This window comes from Periophthalmus magnuspinnatus, chromosome 13, assembly GCF_009829125.3.
Source record: "Periophthalmus magnuspinnatus isolate fPerMag1 chromosome 13, fPerMag1.2.pri, whole genome shotgun sequence".
NCBI lineage: Eukaryota > Metazoa > Chordata > Actinopteri > Gobiiformes > Gobiidae > Periophthalmus > Periophthalmus magnuspinnatus.
The window spans coordinates 13,999,343-14,017,681 of record NC_047138.1 but is presented as its reverse complement, the minus strand read 5'-3'; the positions used below and the strand labels follow the sequence as shown (position 1 = coordinate 14,017,681).

Here is an 18,339-nt window from a genome sequence, read left to right as displayed (position 1 = left end):
ATTAAAAATGTGTTTACTGTAATTGCTGGCCAAGAATACACTGGCAGTTTTCTTTAACAGTGACTCAATACTCTGAAGCAGTTGTAGTCTTTTAACTTTGGCTTCGATTTAACTTCAATTCATATGGTTTGGACTTATTTAATATCTGCTTTAGATCAAATTTAGTCCCAGTCCTATTTGAAAAGCCACATATTTTATGAGGCTACACCATGGATCTAGATGATATTATTACTTTAGGCAGAACATATTATATACGTATACACTGGCAACAAGTATAGACCATTTTCTATTATACTATGGCCAGCATACATAACACCCATGTTCTCAATACTGAATTATTCCAGCATAAGATTAGAATAAACCCAGGGCAGAAGTGTTGAAGAGGGGCTCTCGGGGTAAAGTCAATGTGCAATTTCTATCCATGGGTTTCAGAATGATGAGAAACTGGACACTTGCCATAGCGATAAAGACTTAAAAACAAAATAGTATATCTTTTGAATGGAGAAAAAGTCCTCAGAATGTTGCATGTAACAGAAAGCTGAAACTCATGAATAGAAAACAAGCAGTAGTGTGGGCCCACCAACATGTGTTTATACCCAAGGCCCAGCAAATCCTTCAACAGCCTTTAGACCAGTCACGATGGCAATAGTACCTTCAGTCAGTGATGGAAGAAGTACTCGATTTTGTTACTCAAGTAAAAGTACAGATACCAAAGAAAAAAATACTCTAGTAAAAGTAAAAAACGTCTTCACTCCTACAACTTTTTTGCTCAGTTGACAGATTTAACTTTTGGCTTTTACTATAGATCAGACCTGGACGACTGAAGGATTATACAGAGTAGTATTTCTTACAGATTTTGAGATCTAAAAAAGCTTCAAATGTAGTGATTTTTGATAAAGATTTGTGCTGAATTTTGTCCAACAGAAAAAAATGATTTGATTTTTTTTGCCAGCTGTTTAAATTTATATATATTTTTTCGCTCAAACTATGAACATGTTAAAAATAAACTCTCAGGCTTTTCAGCAGGTCTCGAACGATAATAAAAATACTTTTACTTTTTAGCCCTGTTCAAAAATGTAGTGGAGTAGAAAGTACAGATACCTGCTCTCTAATGTGGTGACGTAAAAGTAAAAAATATCCACTTTAAAATCTACTTAGATAAAGTCGAGATACCTAACATTTTTACTTAAGTACAGTTCTTTACTACATGTACTTTGTTACATTCCACCTCTGCCTTCAATGAACACAACAACTCTATGAGAAAACCTACTAAACATCCGATCCTCTCTCCAGTTCTCCAAATATTCCTCTGTGAACGCTGCTACTTCACTAACGACTGGTGACTTCTCCACGACTCCCATCAGTTTGGGCATTCTTTCACACAGTCTGCCTGTTTACCCAGTGTACATCACCAAAACTAATGAAGCCCATGGACCATCAGTCACAGGGCAGGAGATGAAACATTGGAACAAGGTCTTGGGATTTCGAGTCCACCGCACCACAACAACAACTGTGGCAGAAAACAGGCTAGAAGCATAAGGGAACAGATAAGCACAGAGCTCCAGACTAAAGAGGTAATTACGGGGCTGTCATTATGCATGTCTGCCTTGCAAAAGCCCTTATCCGCCGCGGAGGAGACAAAAACAATGCCTAATGTTTTGCTTGGCAGCCGCTGTGTAACGTTTATCAGATGTCTGGGGAGTGTGTGAAGAGAGGAAGGGAGGTGGAGAGGGGTGGAGTGCTGGGGCTGCGGACAGATCGCTGAAGAGTCCGTGTAGCGCAGCGGTGGAAGGTACAGTGTGGATACGGAGCTTCCTGTGAGAGGGAAAGGGGTGGGATGACTGCTACTGATTTCTTGAAAACATGTAATTAGTATAAGAATCAGACTTATATCATCTTTTATTCATATTACTGATTTTGTGCGTCAATTTTTTTCAACTCCCATTTACTTGTAGCTGATAGTTGATATAGATTATTATTTAACAGTGCGCCAGTTTATGTATTTCAAAAGGGACCATGTATAATTAGAACATAAAGGTTGCCATTTGATGCATTGTAGCAGAGTTTATCTTGGGATCATTCACATCTGCAGTCCCCTGGCAGTGAAAAGAACAACCCACAAACATTTGACGAAACACAAACAAACAAAGTGACAATGGGCTGAAACACAAAAAGTATACATGCATTAAAAACTCCCACACCCTTCCACACGCCGAGACACACACAGTTATACACACACAGCCAGAACTGTTGGAGTGTAGAACCTAAAAAGATGAATGCTTACAGTTTTGGGTGCTCTTTAAGTGCTTTTTAGTTCAATCTTAAAACCTTTAATTGTGACACATGACTTAATGGAGTCAGGTAGCATGTTCCACTTTGTAGTGGCCTTGACTAAAAAAGCCAATTGTCCAAGAAAGGTGGAGTGACGGAAAGGTATTATACAGTCATGCAGAGAGGTTATTCTTGTGGACTGAGTTTGTGGCACAATAGCTTACAAAGTCCTTCAAACAGTCAGGAGCCAAGCCATTTATAAACTTAAAATCCAGACACAGGTTGGAAAAAAGTCTTTAATTTTCAAGACTCAAAAGATTATATTTTGCTAAGATGTTACAGTGATGGTGTACTAGAGGCTTTAAAAGTCCAATGGTTTCCTCAGCCTGTCCCCAGCAAGTGATGCAATAGGACAAGTATGAAAAAAATAAGGGCATGCATAAATGTCCTGGCTGCTTCCAAGGATAAGGTCTAATATGTCTGAATTTAGTGTTCTTGATTGTTTTTTGTTGTTTTTTTTTGTTTGTTTGGTTGTTTGTTTTCAGGTTTGAGTCTAAGGTGACCCCAAGATATTTAAATTCAGAGACATTAACAATTCTCTTGTTTTTAATAAAAATGTCAAAAAACATGGCTTTGGTATTGCTAATGTTTAGGCAAAGACAGGATCACTCAAGCCATTCAGCCATAGCTTCTATAGCTTTGGAAAGTTTTTTGGATGTCAGGTGACTAGTTTTAGCATGTCTGTATAGTACTGTGTCATCAATGTAAAGTTATAATTCTACACCCTGGCAGAGCCACGGAAGACTGTTGATATAGATATAGATATAGATATAGACTGAATAGCAAAGGGCCTAATACAGACCCCTGGGGCACACCCATTTTACATTCCAAGTAGCTAAAACAGACATCCTTGACTTAAACACACTGCATATGCCACCCAGAGAAGTCAAATTTAGAAAGTTTTGAAATAAGAATATCACCAAATCATATCAAATCAAAAGCTTTACGCAAATCTAAAAAGACTGCCCTGGCCATTCCTCCTCTGTCAAGCTTTGATCTTATTTGCTCAGTCAGGTGTAGAGTGATGGTTTCGGTAGAAATGTTTTTCCTCAAACCAAACTGTAGAGGGCAAAGTCCATTGGTGTGTGGTAATTTGTTCATACGTATTTTTTTTTCTGTGATTTTGAAATTACAGGTAAAATGCTGCTGGGCCTATAATGAATTGTGGCATTATAATCTCCAGCTTTGTGAACTGGAATAATGACAGTTTACAGGAAAAACATTGTGGGTGACTGACGATTAATTAAATGAGTGATGGGAGAAACCAAATTGTCAGAATGTTTTTTGAATAATGCAGCATCAAGCTTGTAGACATCTTTCCATTTTTTAGTTATTTTTTTTGAGTGTTTTCCCATGAAAAAGACAATTGCAAGGCCAAACCTTGTTTTATGTCTTTGTGCACAATACTTCACTCACATACCCATACCAAGCACAAAACAGATGTGGCTATTTGCAACTGGAAGGGTTAAAAGTGCTCTATGGAATCTTCTGGTAGAGGTGTCCTTCACCTGCTTGCCTACATATAGATGTTATTGCTTTGCCTGGAATTCAACCTATCTATCTTATGTGACACAATTGGTAACAATCTGGCCAAGATCCGTGGAGGGGCGAGCTTGCTCACTGTAAGAATGCTTTTCAAGCATTACTTTTTAGCAATAAAAACACCTGTAACTGTAAGATAGATTTGCTGGCACCGTGCTACATGCATACACTAATTACATTGTTACTGTTCCATCCTACATACAGTAGTGTACTTGTCTTACTTTTTTCGCATCCCGGGCCTGTAAATCCTGCAGGGCACCCACAATTCCCCGTCTGGTGATGACACGACACTCCACGTTGACATTGACATTGCTGGCTACAGGAGGGACCAAACCACCCAGGGAGGCAAGCTGTGGGGCAAACAACAAGAATTTTCAAAATTTTTACCCATCCATTCTCCTTGGATTACCAATGGCCCATAGATACTTACGTTTGTCACACCTGGTGCCCCGCCAGCCTGGCTCACACTCACAGTGGCCTGTTATGTGGTGGCAGCTGGTACTATGGACACAGTCACAGGGGTGCTCGCACGCCTCTCCAAAAAAGCCCTTAGAACAAGCTATAGAGACACACAACATACATTTCTTTTAGGAGCTAATTTACTATGTGTTTGCTTGGCGCTATGTATGAGTTGAGAGTTTTTGATGCAGCTCTTTTGAAAAAAATAAAAAATAATAATAACAATTAAGTTTTAACGGTGTCTCTACCATGGTGATTTTTCTTCTACCTTTATATATATATATATATATATATATATATATATATATATATATATAAAATCAACGATATAGTCAAGTTTAAGGCTTCTACTTGTCAAACCTAACAGTAGCCTTCATTCTCACTATCCCCAATGCATGTCCAAACCTATTGTTCCTAGTTCACCTGTTTGACAAAGATCTCCAGTCCATCCGGAAAAACAGGCACAAGCCCCAGTCACCCTGTCACATCTCCCTCTGTTTGCACATCTGCAGGTCTGTGAGCAGTTCTGTCCAAAGTACTCCTCCTCACACTCTACAATAGAACAAGGTAGGAACACATTTTAAATCTTCCTAGACACTAAAAACCAGCAGTGTAATAAAAGATCACATGCAATATGGGGTGTGACTGACCTAGCTCACAGGCCACCCCAGTCCATCCGGGTGGGCAAAAGCAGAGGCCGCTCACAGAGTCACAGGAGCCTCCGTTCTGACACAGACACTGGCCAGAGCAGTGGTCCCCGTAGAGACCTGGAGGACAGGCTAAACCACACACAGTCAGAGTTTAAGGAAATAAATGTGAAAATGATTGCAGACAACATTGTGGTTGAACCTATTTTCATAATTGTTATATTGTTATGCTTCCTCGTGTCCAAAGTACGCACTAGGACTTGTCATCTTCCCACAACTGTTTTGCTTTGATTTACTATGTTCAATTGTGTTACAATATGTAAAAATGGGTGATTTGTTGTTTCTTTTATTACAACAATGTGTCTTTAACCTCAAGCCATTAACATAAATGCACTCCCTTTGCCTCTTTCTTAGTTAGAAGAAGTTACAGTTGGAACTACATCTTTGTGCCACAACCCTCCTTTGCCCCAGCTCTCACACAGCAGCAAAACCTTTTGCCTCCTCAGCCTTTCATTTCCCTCCTCTTCCCCACCACCAATGTATCCATTGGTTTTGAAATGATAAGAACTGTCTCTTGCTACATCAATTAATAAGTGGGAAAAAAACAACAACTAACAGCTAATAAGGAATAGTCTTGATATTCAATAACAATTCCGATACCACAATGATAATTGAAAACAACTTTCTTTAAACAATATAATGTGATTTTCAACATCAATAAATCACACTTTCTTTAATATTACCATGTGACCTTATATCTGTGCAATCAATCAGTTTTTCAGGTAACTTCCATAGTGGTCCATGTGGTTCCATACTAGTCTATGTGGTCTTACGCTTGTTCTGATACAGCTCAAGATCATTCTAAAGTGATTTGGCAATCCTACTATGAAGAGTATTTAGCTTCTTAAAATATCCACTAGTTTGACATTAGTCTAAATGAACTTATAAGCCTTCCATGATCTAAGCACCAAAGTCGACGAAACCAGCACATGATATAACACATTTATCTGTCCAAGTGTCTTCTTGTTAAAAAATGCAATACCATAGTTTGCGTAAACTTTGTGTTAATGAAGCTACTCACGCTCTTCACAGCTGATTCCAGTCCACCCAGGCTCACATCTGCACCGACCGCTCACGTGGTCACACTTGGCTCCATTCTGACATTCACAGGTTTGACTGCACCCCTCTCCGAAACGACCCTCGGGACATTCTACCATACACACAACACAAACTTTCACTGTAGCACACACAAATATAGCATTGCCCTTAGTTAAAAGAAAAGGCATTATTTTTAGACATGGCAAAACTTCGTAAACTTTTCCTAATGAACCCATCTGACATTTGCAGAGAAAAATGGGAAAATACACTAATGATAGAGATGCATCGTTAAGTCACTCTGGTGGCTGCTTGGGCTTTGGAAGTTGGGACCACAAAATATCTGTGGCAAGAGGAGAGCCCCGAATAAGGCTGCAGAATGACAGAGTAAGCCGTTTTAGTGGGCATTTCATTGGATTCATTAAAACAACGGCATGAAATTCTCAAGAAAAGTTTAGCATGGGAACGCGGAACGGTTAGCTACTAAAAGCTCTCTCCGTTGTTAATGTGATGCACCCGATTTTTTTTCTGTGCAGTTGGTAGAGATGCAGGAATGAGCGTGCTGTCTGCGTCTAATTATAAAGTGCTTTAGTGTTTTTTTTAGCGAGAATCAGGAAGTACGTGGTTAGCATGCTAGTTGTTGTTAGCATTAGCGTTAGTTGTTGATGGCAAAAGTCAGATCTGGCCTCTGAAAGTTTGGAAATGTGCTTATAAGCTCATTGTAGTGAATACTTAAGATGCACGGAATGTTTAAGGTAAGTGAGGAATAACTTTGGACTTCTGCAAAAGGTTTGAAATTAACTAGTTCTGTTTTTCGCATTTTTAAGACAGTAAAAATCAGGTACGGGAACCACTGCCTCATATCCAACTGTCTCTTTACCCATCTCCGATTACTGAGATAACCTAATGATTCACACATTATAGGACTATTCCAAGAGGGGATGTCAAAAAGACCTCCATCACACCCTTTTTTAATGATGTCGCTTATATTACCCAGAATGCAGTGTGGTCCTGCCCAGCCCGCGGTGCACAGGCAGGCTCCTGTGATGTGGTGGCAGCGGGCACCGTTCCTGCACTTGCACATCTGGCCACAGTCAAGACCGTAAAAGCCGTCCGGGCACACTGCGGGTAGAGATAAAACACAGCTACGGTCAGATCTGGCAACAAGTAGACTATGGCTCACCAATAATCTTATAATCCTCTGGCCTTCACTCCTCCATGTGTCACCGCCTGCTCGAAAATAATGTAGCAGATTGCATTACGACATTTCAAAATGGTGTCTGATTGATTCATTTTATTTCGAATATGACAGAACACATAATAAATAACACAAGATGAGACAACGATGAAAAAATGCAGTATATAATGTAGGGAAAAAGACAGAGGTTTAGAATTAGGCTTAGGAAGAAGTTAGAATTGATTTATTCCTATGATAATTCATTTTCGGAATATTCACAAAGCGTTATTCTGTGTAGACATAATCTGACCTTGTGCTAAAACATAATCTGCCACTAGGGTTGAGCGATTTGCGAAAAATATCGATATATCTGAAGTATTCCGATTGCAATTAGATTTGCAATTTAAGTTTTAATAATAGTATTCTGCTCAAAGTTCACATTTTAAACGCGTCCAAAAACACTGAAATATGAACTGACAACTAATACAAGAATCACATTTCAAGTTTGAAGTTTGGACAGATCTAAACTGCAGGGTTAGCAGCTTTTAAGCAAAAATAAAACAGAATATTTAGTGGTTTGTGGATGAAATTATGCTACTACGGTACAGCCTTTGCGATATAGAAATAAACGATAATATTGAAACTAAAACATAAAGTAGAAAGATCCCCAAAAAGTATTCTATAAGTGTACAATATTGTTAAAAATATGATATCATTGCCATATTCAAATTTGGATTTTGATTACATTCCTCTACCTTGTGAGTTCTTTGCCCCTATACCTTGTAAAGACCATTTCTTGTGGTTTAAAGTAAAGGAACAGTATGTAACTTTCTGGAGGTGGCATGTCATTTGCATGAAAAGTTAAAACCATACTGAACATTCATCAAATACGGGGCAGGTTTGTGGAGATGAAAGCCCGCTCATTAGCGCAATAAACACAATCAAAATGAAAGAAAAACACGCTTTTACTTCATCACATTTTTTGACGGAAAAGTTACACACTGCAGCTTTAAAATGACCAATCTTTAGGCATAGCTCCAGATCCTTTTCAAGTCTGTTCCACAGTCTTACCCCATTTACTGTAGTACGAAAACTTTAATCGTTCTGTGTCATGGAATCTTGAAATTTAGTACCTCTTCTTGCAAGTTACATCTACCCGTACGTCTGCCCTAGTCCCACATGTGCGGAGGATCTGGGCCACTTCAAAGCTGCCGAAAGCATGGGGCAGGCTGTGGAGCTGTGGAGCTGTGGGGTGGAGGGTGGGTAATTAGGGCACCTGCTGAGTCCACAGGCCGCACTTGTAAATGCCCAAACAAAGACTGGTTATTTGGCCCTCCCGAAAGATGCACTTAAGCACGGCAGGGTTGCACAGTGTTAGATAGAAACAAGCAAATAAATAACAGACGGAAAGTGATGACAAAGTGATTAAATAGATAGACTTTTATAGGCTTTTCTGAGATGCAATGAAAACCAGCTGAGCAATATGTCATCCAGGCGTGTTCCATAGTAACAATGGTTTTAAAAAAGAGGCTAACGAGGCAGCTAAGATAATTTGTGGATCTCTTAGTCAAGTATAAAAAGTCTGGTCTTCATACAAATCTGAAGTGGAAGAAGTACTCCGCTGGTGTGAAAGTTATTACTTGAAAAATAAATCTTTGCACAGAAAGTACTTGAGGTACTACTGTTCTATAATCAGGGTTGGGCCTATCTGCTATCTGTCTCTAAGGAGATATTGCTTTGGCCTGGAATGTTCCACAGTATGGCATGGTTTTATGGCTGAAAACTACTTTAAAAATAAGTAAAGTCACTTGGCCTGATGCCGTTACCTACTCAACCTCATTGAGATAGGTGTAGATAGGCTTAATGCCATGGTGTGGAACATTTCAGGCAAAGTAATAACATCCGCATGGAGATAAGAAGTGGTGGATAATAAAAAACTTACATTAAAACGTGTAATAACTGAAATGATCATATTTTGATTTGGATTTTTTTGATTATTTTTTGGTTTATTTATTCCCACACTACTCAGTCTGGCAGTGGTGGAAGAAGTACTCCGTTTTGTTACTTAAGTAAAAGTACAGATACTGGAGCAAAAAATATACCTAAGTAAAAGTATCACATAAAAAAATCACCTAAGGAAAAATATTAAAGTATAAAGTTTAAGTTTCAAAATGTACTTAAAGAGTAAAAAGTAAAAACATTTTGCTTATAAGGCTTGAAATGCAGCGATTTTTAAAAAGATGCTGAATTTGCTGAATTGAATGTAATAAATGTAACAATGTAAAAAATATCCACTTTTAAATGTACTTTAAATTGACTCTTAAAACCATGTTATAATGTTGTTACCTCATCAAAAACATACCTGGAGTTGTGTTTTGTTTCATTCACACATGTTTGAGCAACACTTTATTATTACTCTGTCTAGGTCTCCAAAGCTCAAAATGCTCTGTTCCACGTTGTGATGTCACGAAGCGGTAGTTTTCAAATTACCTTTTACCTTTAGATCAGTAGAGATTGGCGATTCCGGGGCTGAAATCATCCACATAATTAATAATAATAATAAAAACACTGTGAAGCATTTCCTGTATTACCACATGACATCACAAGGTGGAACAGACTGTTTTCCGTTTGAGAGAAGAACTCAGCTTAAATATGCAACGCTACAATGTTGTCTCCTCATCAAAACTCTGGGTATGTTTCGATGAGGAGACAACATTATAACATAGATCAGGAAATAGAATAATATGGGCCCTTTAAATAAACTACATAAACCTAAAAGTCATCCTTACGTAAGTACTTCACTACTTTTACTTCATTATGTTCCACCACTGCAATCTGGTGATAAGAAATGTCACTATACGCTGCCACGCTCCCATCCCGAGGGCCACGGTACCTTGACACTGGTACTTAGTAAACACAGCCTCCCAGTCCACATGAACCAAGCCAGAGCCCGCGAGACGAACGAGCTCTTTCCATAAGTGGATTGTAAATATTGTCTGTATGCATGACTTCACCACGCCAGGCAAGAACCACTCCGTTTAGTCACTGCCTGCTTCTGATGGCTCAATTTGTCAGTGGACAGTTGACTGGATCCCATATGCACACCATGACGCCATTTCATTGCCAGATGTCTCGAATGATTAGCATGTGTTCTGATTTCCAAATAATATTCACAAAATTATATAGGCATTGAGCGCTGTTTTGGGAGTAGGCCCGACATCTGCATAGTAAAAAGAGCTCTCCTAATTATCTCAGCGTTGCATTTATCCACTACGTCTTTGTTTTATGGGCAAATCAGTGGACCATGATACCAAAGGAAGCCGCAAATTGAAGTGTAAGGGCGATGTGTAACTTGGTGGTTGGGTGTTTTTGAGAAACCCACAGTTCTACTTCTAACTTCAAATGATGATGCAGTCTACTTATTTTACCCTATTCAAAACAGAGGTGGGTAGTACATGAGTTATATTTACTTAGGTACTTTTGTGAAGAAATTGGACTTTGTTTGTATTTCTACTTGATCGATATTTTCCTGCAGTAGCTGATAAGAGTGAAGTGATAACACATTTTGAAGCACATTGCTAAAGACAGATACTGCAATTAATGATAATACTGAAACATGAGTTATAGTTACTTGGGTACTTTTGTGAAGAAATTGGACCTTGTAATTCTACTTGATCAATATTTTTCTGCAATAACAGTTGATGTGAGTGAAGTAGGCCTGTCATCATAACACATTTTGAATTATATTGCTATAGAGAGATACTGCAATAAATGATAATATTGAAACATGGGTTATATTTACTTGGGTACTTTTTTGAAGATTACTTACTTGTACTTCTACTTGATGAATATTTCCCTGCAATAACAGTTGATGTGAGTAAAGTAGGCCTGTCATGATAACACATTTTGAAGCACATTGCGACAGAGAGATACTGCAATAAATGATACTTTTGTGTACTTTTGTGCACAAATTGGACCTTGTACGTCTACTTGATCAATAGTTTCTTGCAGTAACAGGTGATGTAATATTGAAATTACTTTACCCAACTGACTCAATAACAATAATGCAAGATAATCCCAGTAGGCTAGGCATACCCAAAGTCCGGTCCAGGGGCCAATTGCGGCCCATGTACAAATTTCCACTGGCCCGCAGCCTCTAGAATAAAAATTATTATGTGTTTACTGTGATTATCAAAACCACAGTTTAAATGTTTACTTCTTCATATTTATAATCTATGTATCATTCATTTTGTTTTTGAAAGGTGAAAGCCATTTGCAATAAAAAGTAAAAAAAAATAATTAAGTAGTTCATTTGCATTTAATATTAATGGTTCAAAGAATGAATATTTGCACCTCACCAATCTGTCCCTCTTTGCAGAAAGTTTGGGCACCCCTGCAGTAAATCATTTTTAAATAGACAGTATCATTAATTAGCCATAGAAGTCACTGATCCAACCTGCTACAGCTCAAATCAACAAAAACATCTAAAATCTCCTCACTTTTGCAAAGAAATCGTACTCACCATGAATATTGACGCCCTAAAAAATACACTGTTCCAGGTTTCATGTAGTCGATATAGTACTTATCCTGACAGGCCTAGAGTAAGTTTTGGTTACTCTTCCAACTATGATCAAGTCAGTCTGTGGGTTTCATAATAGCGTTGTCATAGCGATTAAAATATGATGTTTAAAATATGAGCCCAAATAAGAAATCTTTTTAATGTGAAAAGTCCTCAAAATGTTGCCTGTAACAGAAAAAAACCCCGAAACTGACGCATATGTTTGTATTTCTTGCACTTTCATTTTTACTATTTATTTTTCCAAATCTGTGCAGTCTGTCATTTGGAAATACCAGAATTTGTGTATTACTTCATGTTTTGTCTAGACGACTCTCAATTACATATCAGATACTGCAACGAGACAGTTACTTGAATAGTATCATCACCAAATACTTCTTTACGGTTACTTCATAAAATATTTCAGTGCTTTATAACTTCTACTATCTACATAAACAATTTTTTCCGTCTCAAAAACGTGAAAACTGAACTAGCACACTTTAAACTGTTTGCCTGTGTTCAAAGTTATTCCTCATTTACCTCACGCATTCCAAGTACCGTAATAATTCAACAACAGCTAGGATGCTAAAACGCACTTCCTGATTATCGGACAATAAAACGCTTTCATGCTTTCTAACGCTGTTGACTTATTTTGACCTCGATAGCTGCTTAAACATACAGCTTTACCTGGGCACGACTAATTTTGCTCAGATAAATGGGAAAAAAAATGTTGCACAGGCCCTTACTTAAGTACTGGTACATGTACAGTGATTGTGTACTCAAACTAGGCTTTCCTGAGTATCCATCTTTAGGCCTGGTCATCTGTGTGTTCCCACGCTGACAGCAGGCAGCTCCTTGCCTGCTTCTTTAGTGGTTAAACTGCATTGTTATTAAAGCTGGCCCAGTCAGGGTAAAGTCATTATGCAGCTGTACTCTGGGCCTGTGGTGCTTCACTGTCTGGTGTTGATTTTAAAGCATTTGCTAAACGCCATGGCAACAAGATGGTTTCGCTGTTGTGTTGGAACAATTGGGGGGATTTGGGCTTGTTTATCTCAAGCTTGGGAAATGAGATAGAGGGGATAAAATTGTTAACAAAATGTGTGCATGTGAAAAACACATAAGTAGCAAAGTTATGACTGAAAATTACTGTAAAGTTGTCGCAATAATAAAATTCTCCAGCTCAGTTTCATTACTTAAAGAAAAGTTTAAAACTCAAATTCACAACAGCCCCTGCATCCTTTGACATAATGTGAATTTCAAGACAAAAATAATAATAGTAACATTTAAAGCCATAGTATGAAAGTTTTGCAAAAAGAGACTAAAATATAAGCATGTTTTTCATTATGGATGTTTCTATTGCACTGAAAAAAAATAAAAAATGTCCTTAGTCTGAGCAGGCTTGCACCTCCACAGACCTGACTCTTAGCCTGGAGGATGCCTCTTCCTGCCTGTTTCCATGGAAATGTTGTTCCTTTCGCTATAATATCCCACAGTATGTATCTATCTCCTTGGAAAATGTTCTGAAGTATGGCTTTCTATTGCCATTGAATGATGCAGTTGACTTTCCCCCTCCAGAAAGTCCCATATTATCACTTTAACATGACATTTTAAGCCTGTTCTTTTTCAGTAGCAACATTTGTGTATGTAGCATAGATAGTTTTAGTAGGGCCTATAGATTTTGATCAAAACATAAACCAAAATGTAACTTTCTTGTACTGTATACATATGTTTTCTAATGAAGGCCTAGTTGAAAGTTAGACAGTGTGCAGGAATCTTTATAAAATGATCACAAACAATGTAATAACCCACTTTTATTGTGTAAATGTAAGTGATCTATGAAGTAGTTTGTACTTCACAGTAACTACACCTTCATTAGTAACTACTAGAGGTTAGGATCAGGGTATTCATTCATTTACAAAGCCTGAAAGAGCTAATTGTTCAATAAAAATCAAGGCTTTCTTCATGCTTTACTAATGCTAATTATGCTGTGTAGTCTTTATAAAGTGTTACCTTGAAGTATCATATTTACTCATGCCAGCAGGGGGCGTGATATTGCCTTTTACTGTACAGTACAGTTAATAATCCGTCATGTGTTATTACCACTCTGCCTGTCTGTGTTTAAAGTCCAGAGTCTTCTCCTCCTCTTTGTTTATAGGTAGGCATCGAGAATGTAGGCCGGCAGCACCACACACGCTGTGCCATGCATCGCCCAGAGACCCCATCCCTCCACTAAATGAGCGCTTTAAGACAGACGGATTATTTCCAGATCCCAGCTTGTGTAAGAGCCACTGCTGTCAGCCCATAAAGCAGAGCGAAGGACCACACAACCGGGGAGAGCAGAGGGAGAGAGCAGGACAAACCACCTCCAGTACAACTTCCTGCTCCAAGTCTATGAAGTAAAAGGGACAACATGACAAGAACTAAACAAGAAACTAGCAATAATGTGGAAGTCCGGCGCCAATCAGACCAGTAAGCAAGTGTTTTGATGTCGTCTTCAAAGTGACTTCAGACTGAGCTATTCATCTGAGAGGCCTTTAGGATCGCTGTGGACAACGCTTCTTCACAAACTGCCAGTGCAACAACTTATCAGTGTGGAATGGGAATTTATCAAGACACCGTCCAACAAAACGAGGACAAACTCTGGTCTAAAGTGTCCAAATCAAACTAGACCAGTCCTTATAATGATTATTGTGACGGGCTTAGTTTGTACATTTTTAAAGAAAATATTCGATAATAGAATTCCTATCAGAAAAATGCAAAAAAATCCAGTTATGTTTGGAGGAGATCAAAATCAAAACACAACTGATTATCACTGACAAAGGTGAAACAGCCAAAGGAAATCTTACCTAAATTACCACAAAAAGGGCCAGAAAATATTATATGAGGTTTAGCGCAAAAAAAAAACCCAAAACAAAACTATTGTTAAAATTCTTCTTAATGAAATCCCTAAGGAAAAGCTAACATTTCCAAGTCGACTTTACACAGGAAAATAAACATATTTGAAGTAATAAGTAAATATTGGTTATTTTAGGGCTTGACAAATAACTGATGTAATTTTTTTGCATACAATTTTGCACAATTTCTGCATGTTTTATGATGAAATTGAAACACAGTTATTTATTTACTTTTTTATTTATCTATTTTTTGTAGCTACTGTAGGTTCGAGGATTCTCCATAACTGAACGAGGACCAACTATGCACCTTTTTTTCCTGATTATAATATGAGACAATCTATCCTCTGGTCTAAAATGCCATTTGCTTTAGATTCTCGGTGATGAACGTGAGAGATCTGGACCTTCTCACAGAGGAGCCTGCTTCCTGACGTCTCCTGGAGGAAGAGGCCCAGTAGATGATGGAGAAACTGGACACCTCTGTTTTAAGGAAACGCACCTTCAGGAAAACGGGACCGGGACAGAAGTGATAGTGCGGTTTCCACAGTGATGTCCAATCAGAGAGACGGAGGCCATTAGAATGTTATGGCTAGGGACGGAGAGCTCGGGTCTAGAGTGACACAGTTGTGATTTATGACGCTTCGCTAACTACTGTAAATCTTAGACATTGCACTAACAAAGGATCGCTTGAACTAAAAGACTATAATCAAAGCAAGATTCATTACATTGTTGAGACAGTTGGGCTGATGGTATGCCCAACAAATCAGGAAGAAATATTTGTAATGACAAGGTACACCCAGATGTGACTTCATCTGGGTAAGATACTGCAAATAAGTTCTTATTTGGTCAATGCTGATACAAAATGAGCCAGATTTCTTTTTTTTTTAGCCTTTTTTGAAGCTTTTTTATGTGTCATGTTAATTATTAAGGTATGATTATGACTAAGTGAAAGGATGTAAAACTCTCAAACATATCCTGGCCTGTACTGCCCCCTAGTGGTGATAAATATGTTAACCTTGGAGAAGATCAACAGAGAAGGCATCTGATTACAGGGGAATATCGTATACTTGTGTATTTAGTATGCTGGTCCTTTAGTTTTTTTTATACATGATTCTGCCAGACAACTTAAACTTCAAAATAAATAGTGAATATTCCAGTTATTGTTACTGCTATATACAAAAATATCATGCTGGAAAACCTCTACAAGGCTTAACAATAATCTTTTTTTGCTTGTTCTTTTCAAATATTACTAAGTTTAATTTAATTGTGCTTTTTATTAGAGACCGATATTGCTGCTTTTTAGCCTATCTGTTATCGGCTTTGAATCTCCAACAGAGGCTGATGTTTAGTTTGGACCAACAAGCTGCCTAAAAAAAAAAAAAAACACACACAACAAAGAAGGTACTGTACTCAACGTGTCTACACAGCTCTCTTGTATCTTTATCGGTCAATCTCGTTCTTGTAAGTCCTGTTGGTGCAACTTGTCACGGTTGTTTTAAATGTACGATATAGATACAATGACTTGACTTTACTCAAATCTGCAACGTTTGACAAGAGGCTGGTGTTATTCCTGAGCTCTTTTAATCTGTACGTTATTCACCTTGTTCTGGAAGTTGCCCTGGGCGCTGCCGTCTCTATGCAGGTTGTATTATTTTGCATGGGGCAGCAAATAAGTTCTATATGGACGACAGAGCTATATTAAAGCCTCCAGAGAATCGGTACAGTGTTGACTTGTTGTTGCGTAAAAGCGTTGAACATTTTACACAAATTAACCAACTTTATGTCTATTTTAGCGGCGAAACGTTTCCCAAGTTCTCCATTAAAATGACTGGGATCCCACAACAAACAAAGCAAGGTAAAAGTGGGCGGGGCTAAAAAGGTGAATAGGAAAAAAGAAAAAAGAAACGTCACTAAACTTACTTTTTTCACAGTGCGTCCCGGCGTAACCAGGCGCACAGGTGCAGGCCCCACTCACATGGTCACACAGAGCTGCATTCTCACACTGGCACTGGAGAGCACAGCCGGGGCCGTAAGTGCCAATCACACACTCTGAAAATGAAGATACATATGACATAAGCCACTGTGGATTTGAAATAGGAGCAACCTTCAGTTAATAGTATTGCAATTACTCACTCTGTTGACAGTGAAGCCCAGTGTATCCGTCCTCACACACGCACTGACCTGTCACCGGGTCACACTCCACAGAGCTGTCTCCACACTGACATTTAGTGAGGCAGCCGTCGCCCCAGTAACCAGATTCACAAGCTGTAAACGTGACACAATTATGTTTGATTGAGAATATATGACTTAGGTATAAACTTTTGAATGTAAAAATCATCTCACGGCTGGTGCAGTGATGTCCTTTCTTTCCAGGGGGGCAGAAACAGCGTCCAGTTTGGGGGTCACAGCTGACATTAGGAGGACAGGAGCATTGGGACGAGCAGGATGTTCCATAGTAACCATCGAGACATTCTGAACACAATGAATTTAAGTTATTTTAATACATGCCTGGAGTTGTGTTTTGTTTCATTTACACACGTTTAACTCACAAACACATGTAGGTTGAGTTCTTCTCTCTAACAGAAAACACTCCCCCCTTGTGATGTCATGTGGTAATACAGGAAGTTCTCCAGTATGTTTTTAAAATCCATACACCTTCACTAGAATTATTTGGATGGTTTCAGCCCTGGAATTGCCAATCTCTACTAAACAAAAGTTAAAAAGTAGTTGTTAACTTGAAAACTACCACTTCATGACATCACAAGGTGGAACAGAGCATTTTAAGCTTTGGAGATACTAAAACATGCATGAATGAAATAAAACACAACTCCAGGCATGTTTTTGATGCGGTAACAACATTATAACGTGGCTTAGTGCTCACAAGAGTCAATTTTGTGTAATATAGGACCTTTAAGATAGTTGTACTTATTTTTATTTATTTACTAATAAGAACAAGAGATGACATACTATGCTCACAGTGAGTCCCAGTGAAGCCCGGTGTGCAGTCACAAACTCCAGTCACTTTGTTGCAGGACGCTCCATTCTCACACGAAGGGCAGACTGACTTACACTTCAACCCCCAGAATCCATCAGGGCAGTCTAAAGGGAAAACTACTTTAGACCGGGTTTTAAATTCTTACAGATAATTTAGATCATTTATGACACAGTGCAAAAAGCCTGAACTACTAGACAACTGAATAAGATTAGCACACTACCTTCTTTACAAGAGACTCCAGTCTTGCCAACAGGGCAGAAACACTGTCCACTGGTGGGGTCACATGGTGCTCCTCCGCAGTTACAGGTCAGACGGCAGTTCTCTCCATAGGACCCATTCTCACAAGCTGCAAAAATACAAAACGCAAATGTAGTTTAACCAGTCACTGAAATAAAACTCATTTCTTTATGTGTAGCAAAATGTAGTCTAGGAATGTCTTATTATAAAAAATATTTACCTCTTAGTAATGGTGGAATGTAACAAAGTAAAGGTAGTAAAGTACTGCACTTAAGTATAAATGTTATGTATTTTAATTACGTTTAATGTTGTTTAATTACTTTCTGCTCCACTACATTTTTGAACTGGACTGGAAAAGTATGATTGCTTGACACCTGTACTCATAAAAAAATTACTGTACTCATTCTGTG

General features: G+C 38.4%; 1 protein-coding gene across 2 annotated transcripts in view; it reads right to left on the bottom strand.

Annotated features, from left to right (window-relative positions):
• The window catches only part of megf6 (multiple EGF like domains 6), an 88,746-nt gene that overhangs the window by 9,203 nt on the left and 61,204 nt on the right, over positions 1 to 18,339 (bottom strand). For both annotated transcript variants that reach the window (XM_055226252.1, XM_055226253.1), the window contains 11 exons: positions 17,913 to 18,038; positions 17,665 to 17,796; positions 17,041 to 17,169; positions 16,831 to 16,962; positions 16,618 to 16,746; positions 7,068 to 7,196; positions 6,061 to 6,189; positions 4,983 to 5,111; positions 4,756 to 4,884; positions 4,304 to 4,432; positions 4,095 to 4,223 (listed from right to left, as the gene is read on the bottom strand). In XM_055226252.1, the coding sequence (XP_055082227.1) occupies positions 4,095 to 4,223; positions 4,304 to 4,432; positions 4,756 to 4,884; positions 4,983 to 5,111; positions 6,061 to 6,189; positions 7,068 to 7,196; positions 16,618 to 16,746; positions 16,831 to 16,962; positions 17,041 to 17,169; positions 17,665 to 17,796; positions 17,913 to 18,038 (1,422 nt within the window). The remainder of the gene's footprint in view (positions 1 to 4,094; positions 4,224 to 4,303; positions 4,433 to 4,755; positions 4,885 to 4,982; positions 5,112 to 6,060; positions 6,190 to 7,067; positions 7,197 to 16,617; positions 16,747 to 16,830; positions 16,963 to 17,040; positions 17,170 to 17,664; positions 17,797 to 17,912; positions 18,039 to 18,339) is intronic.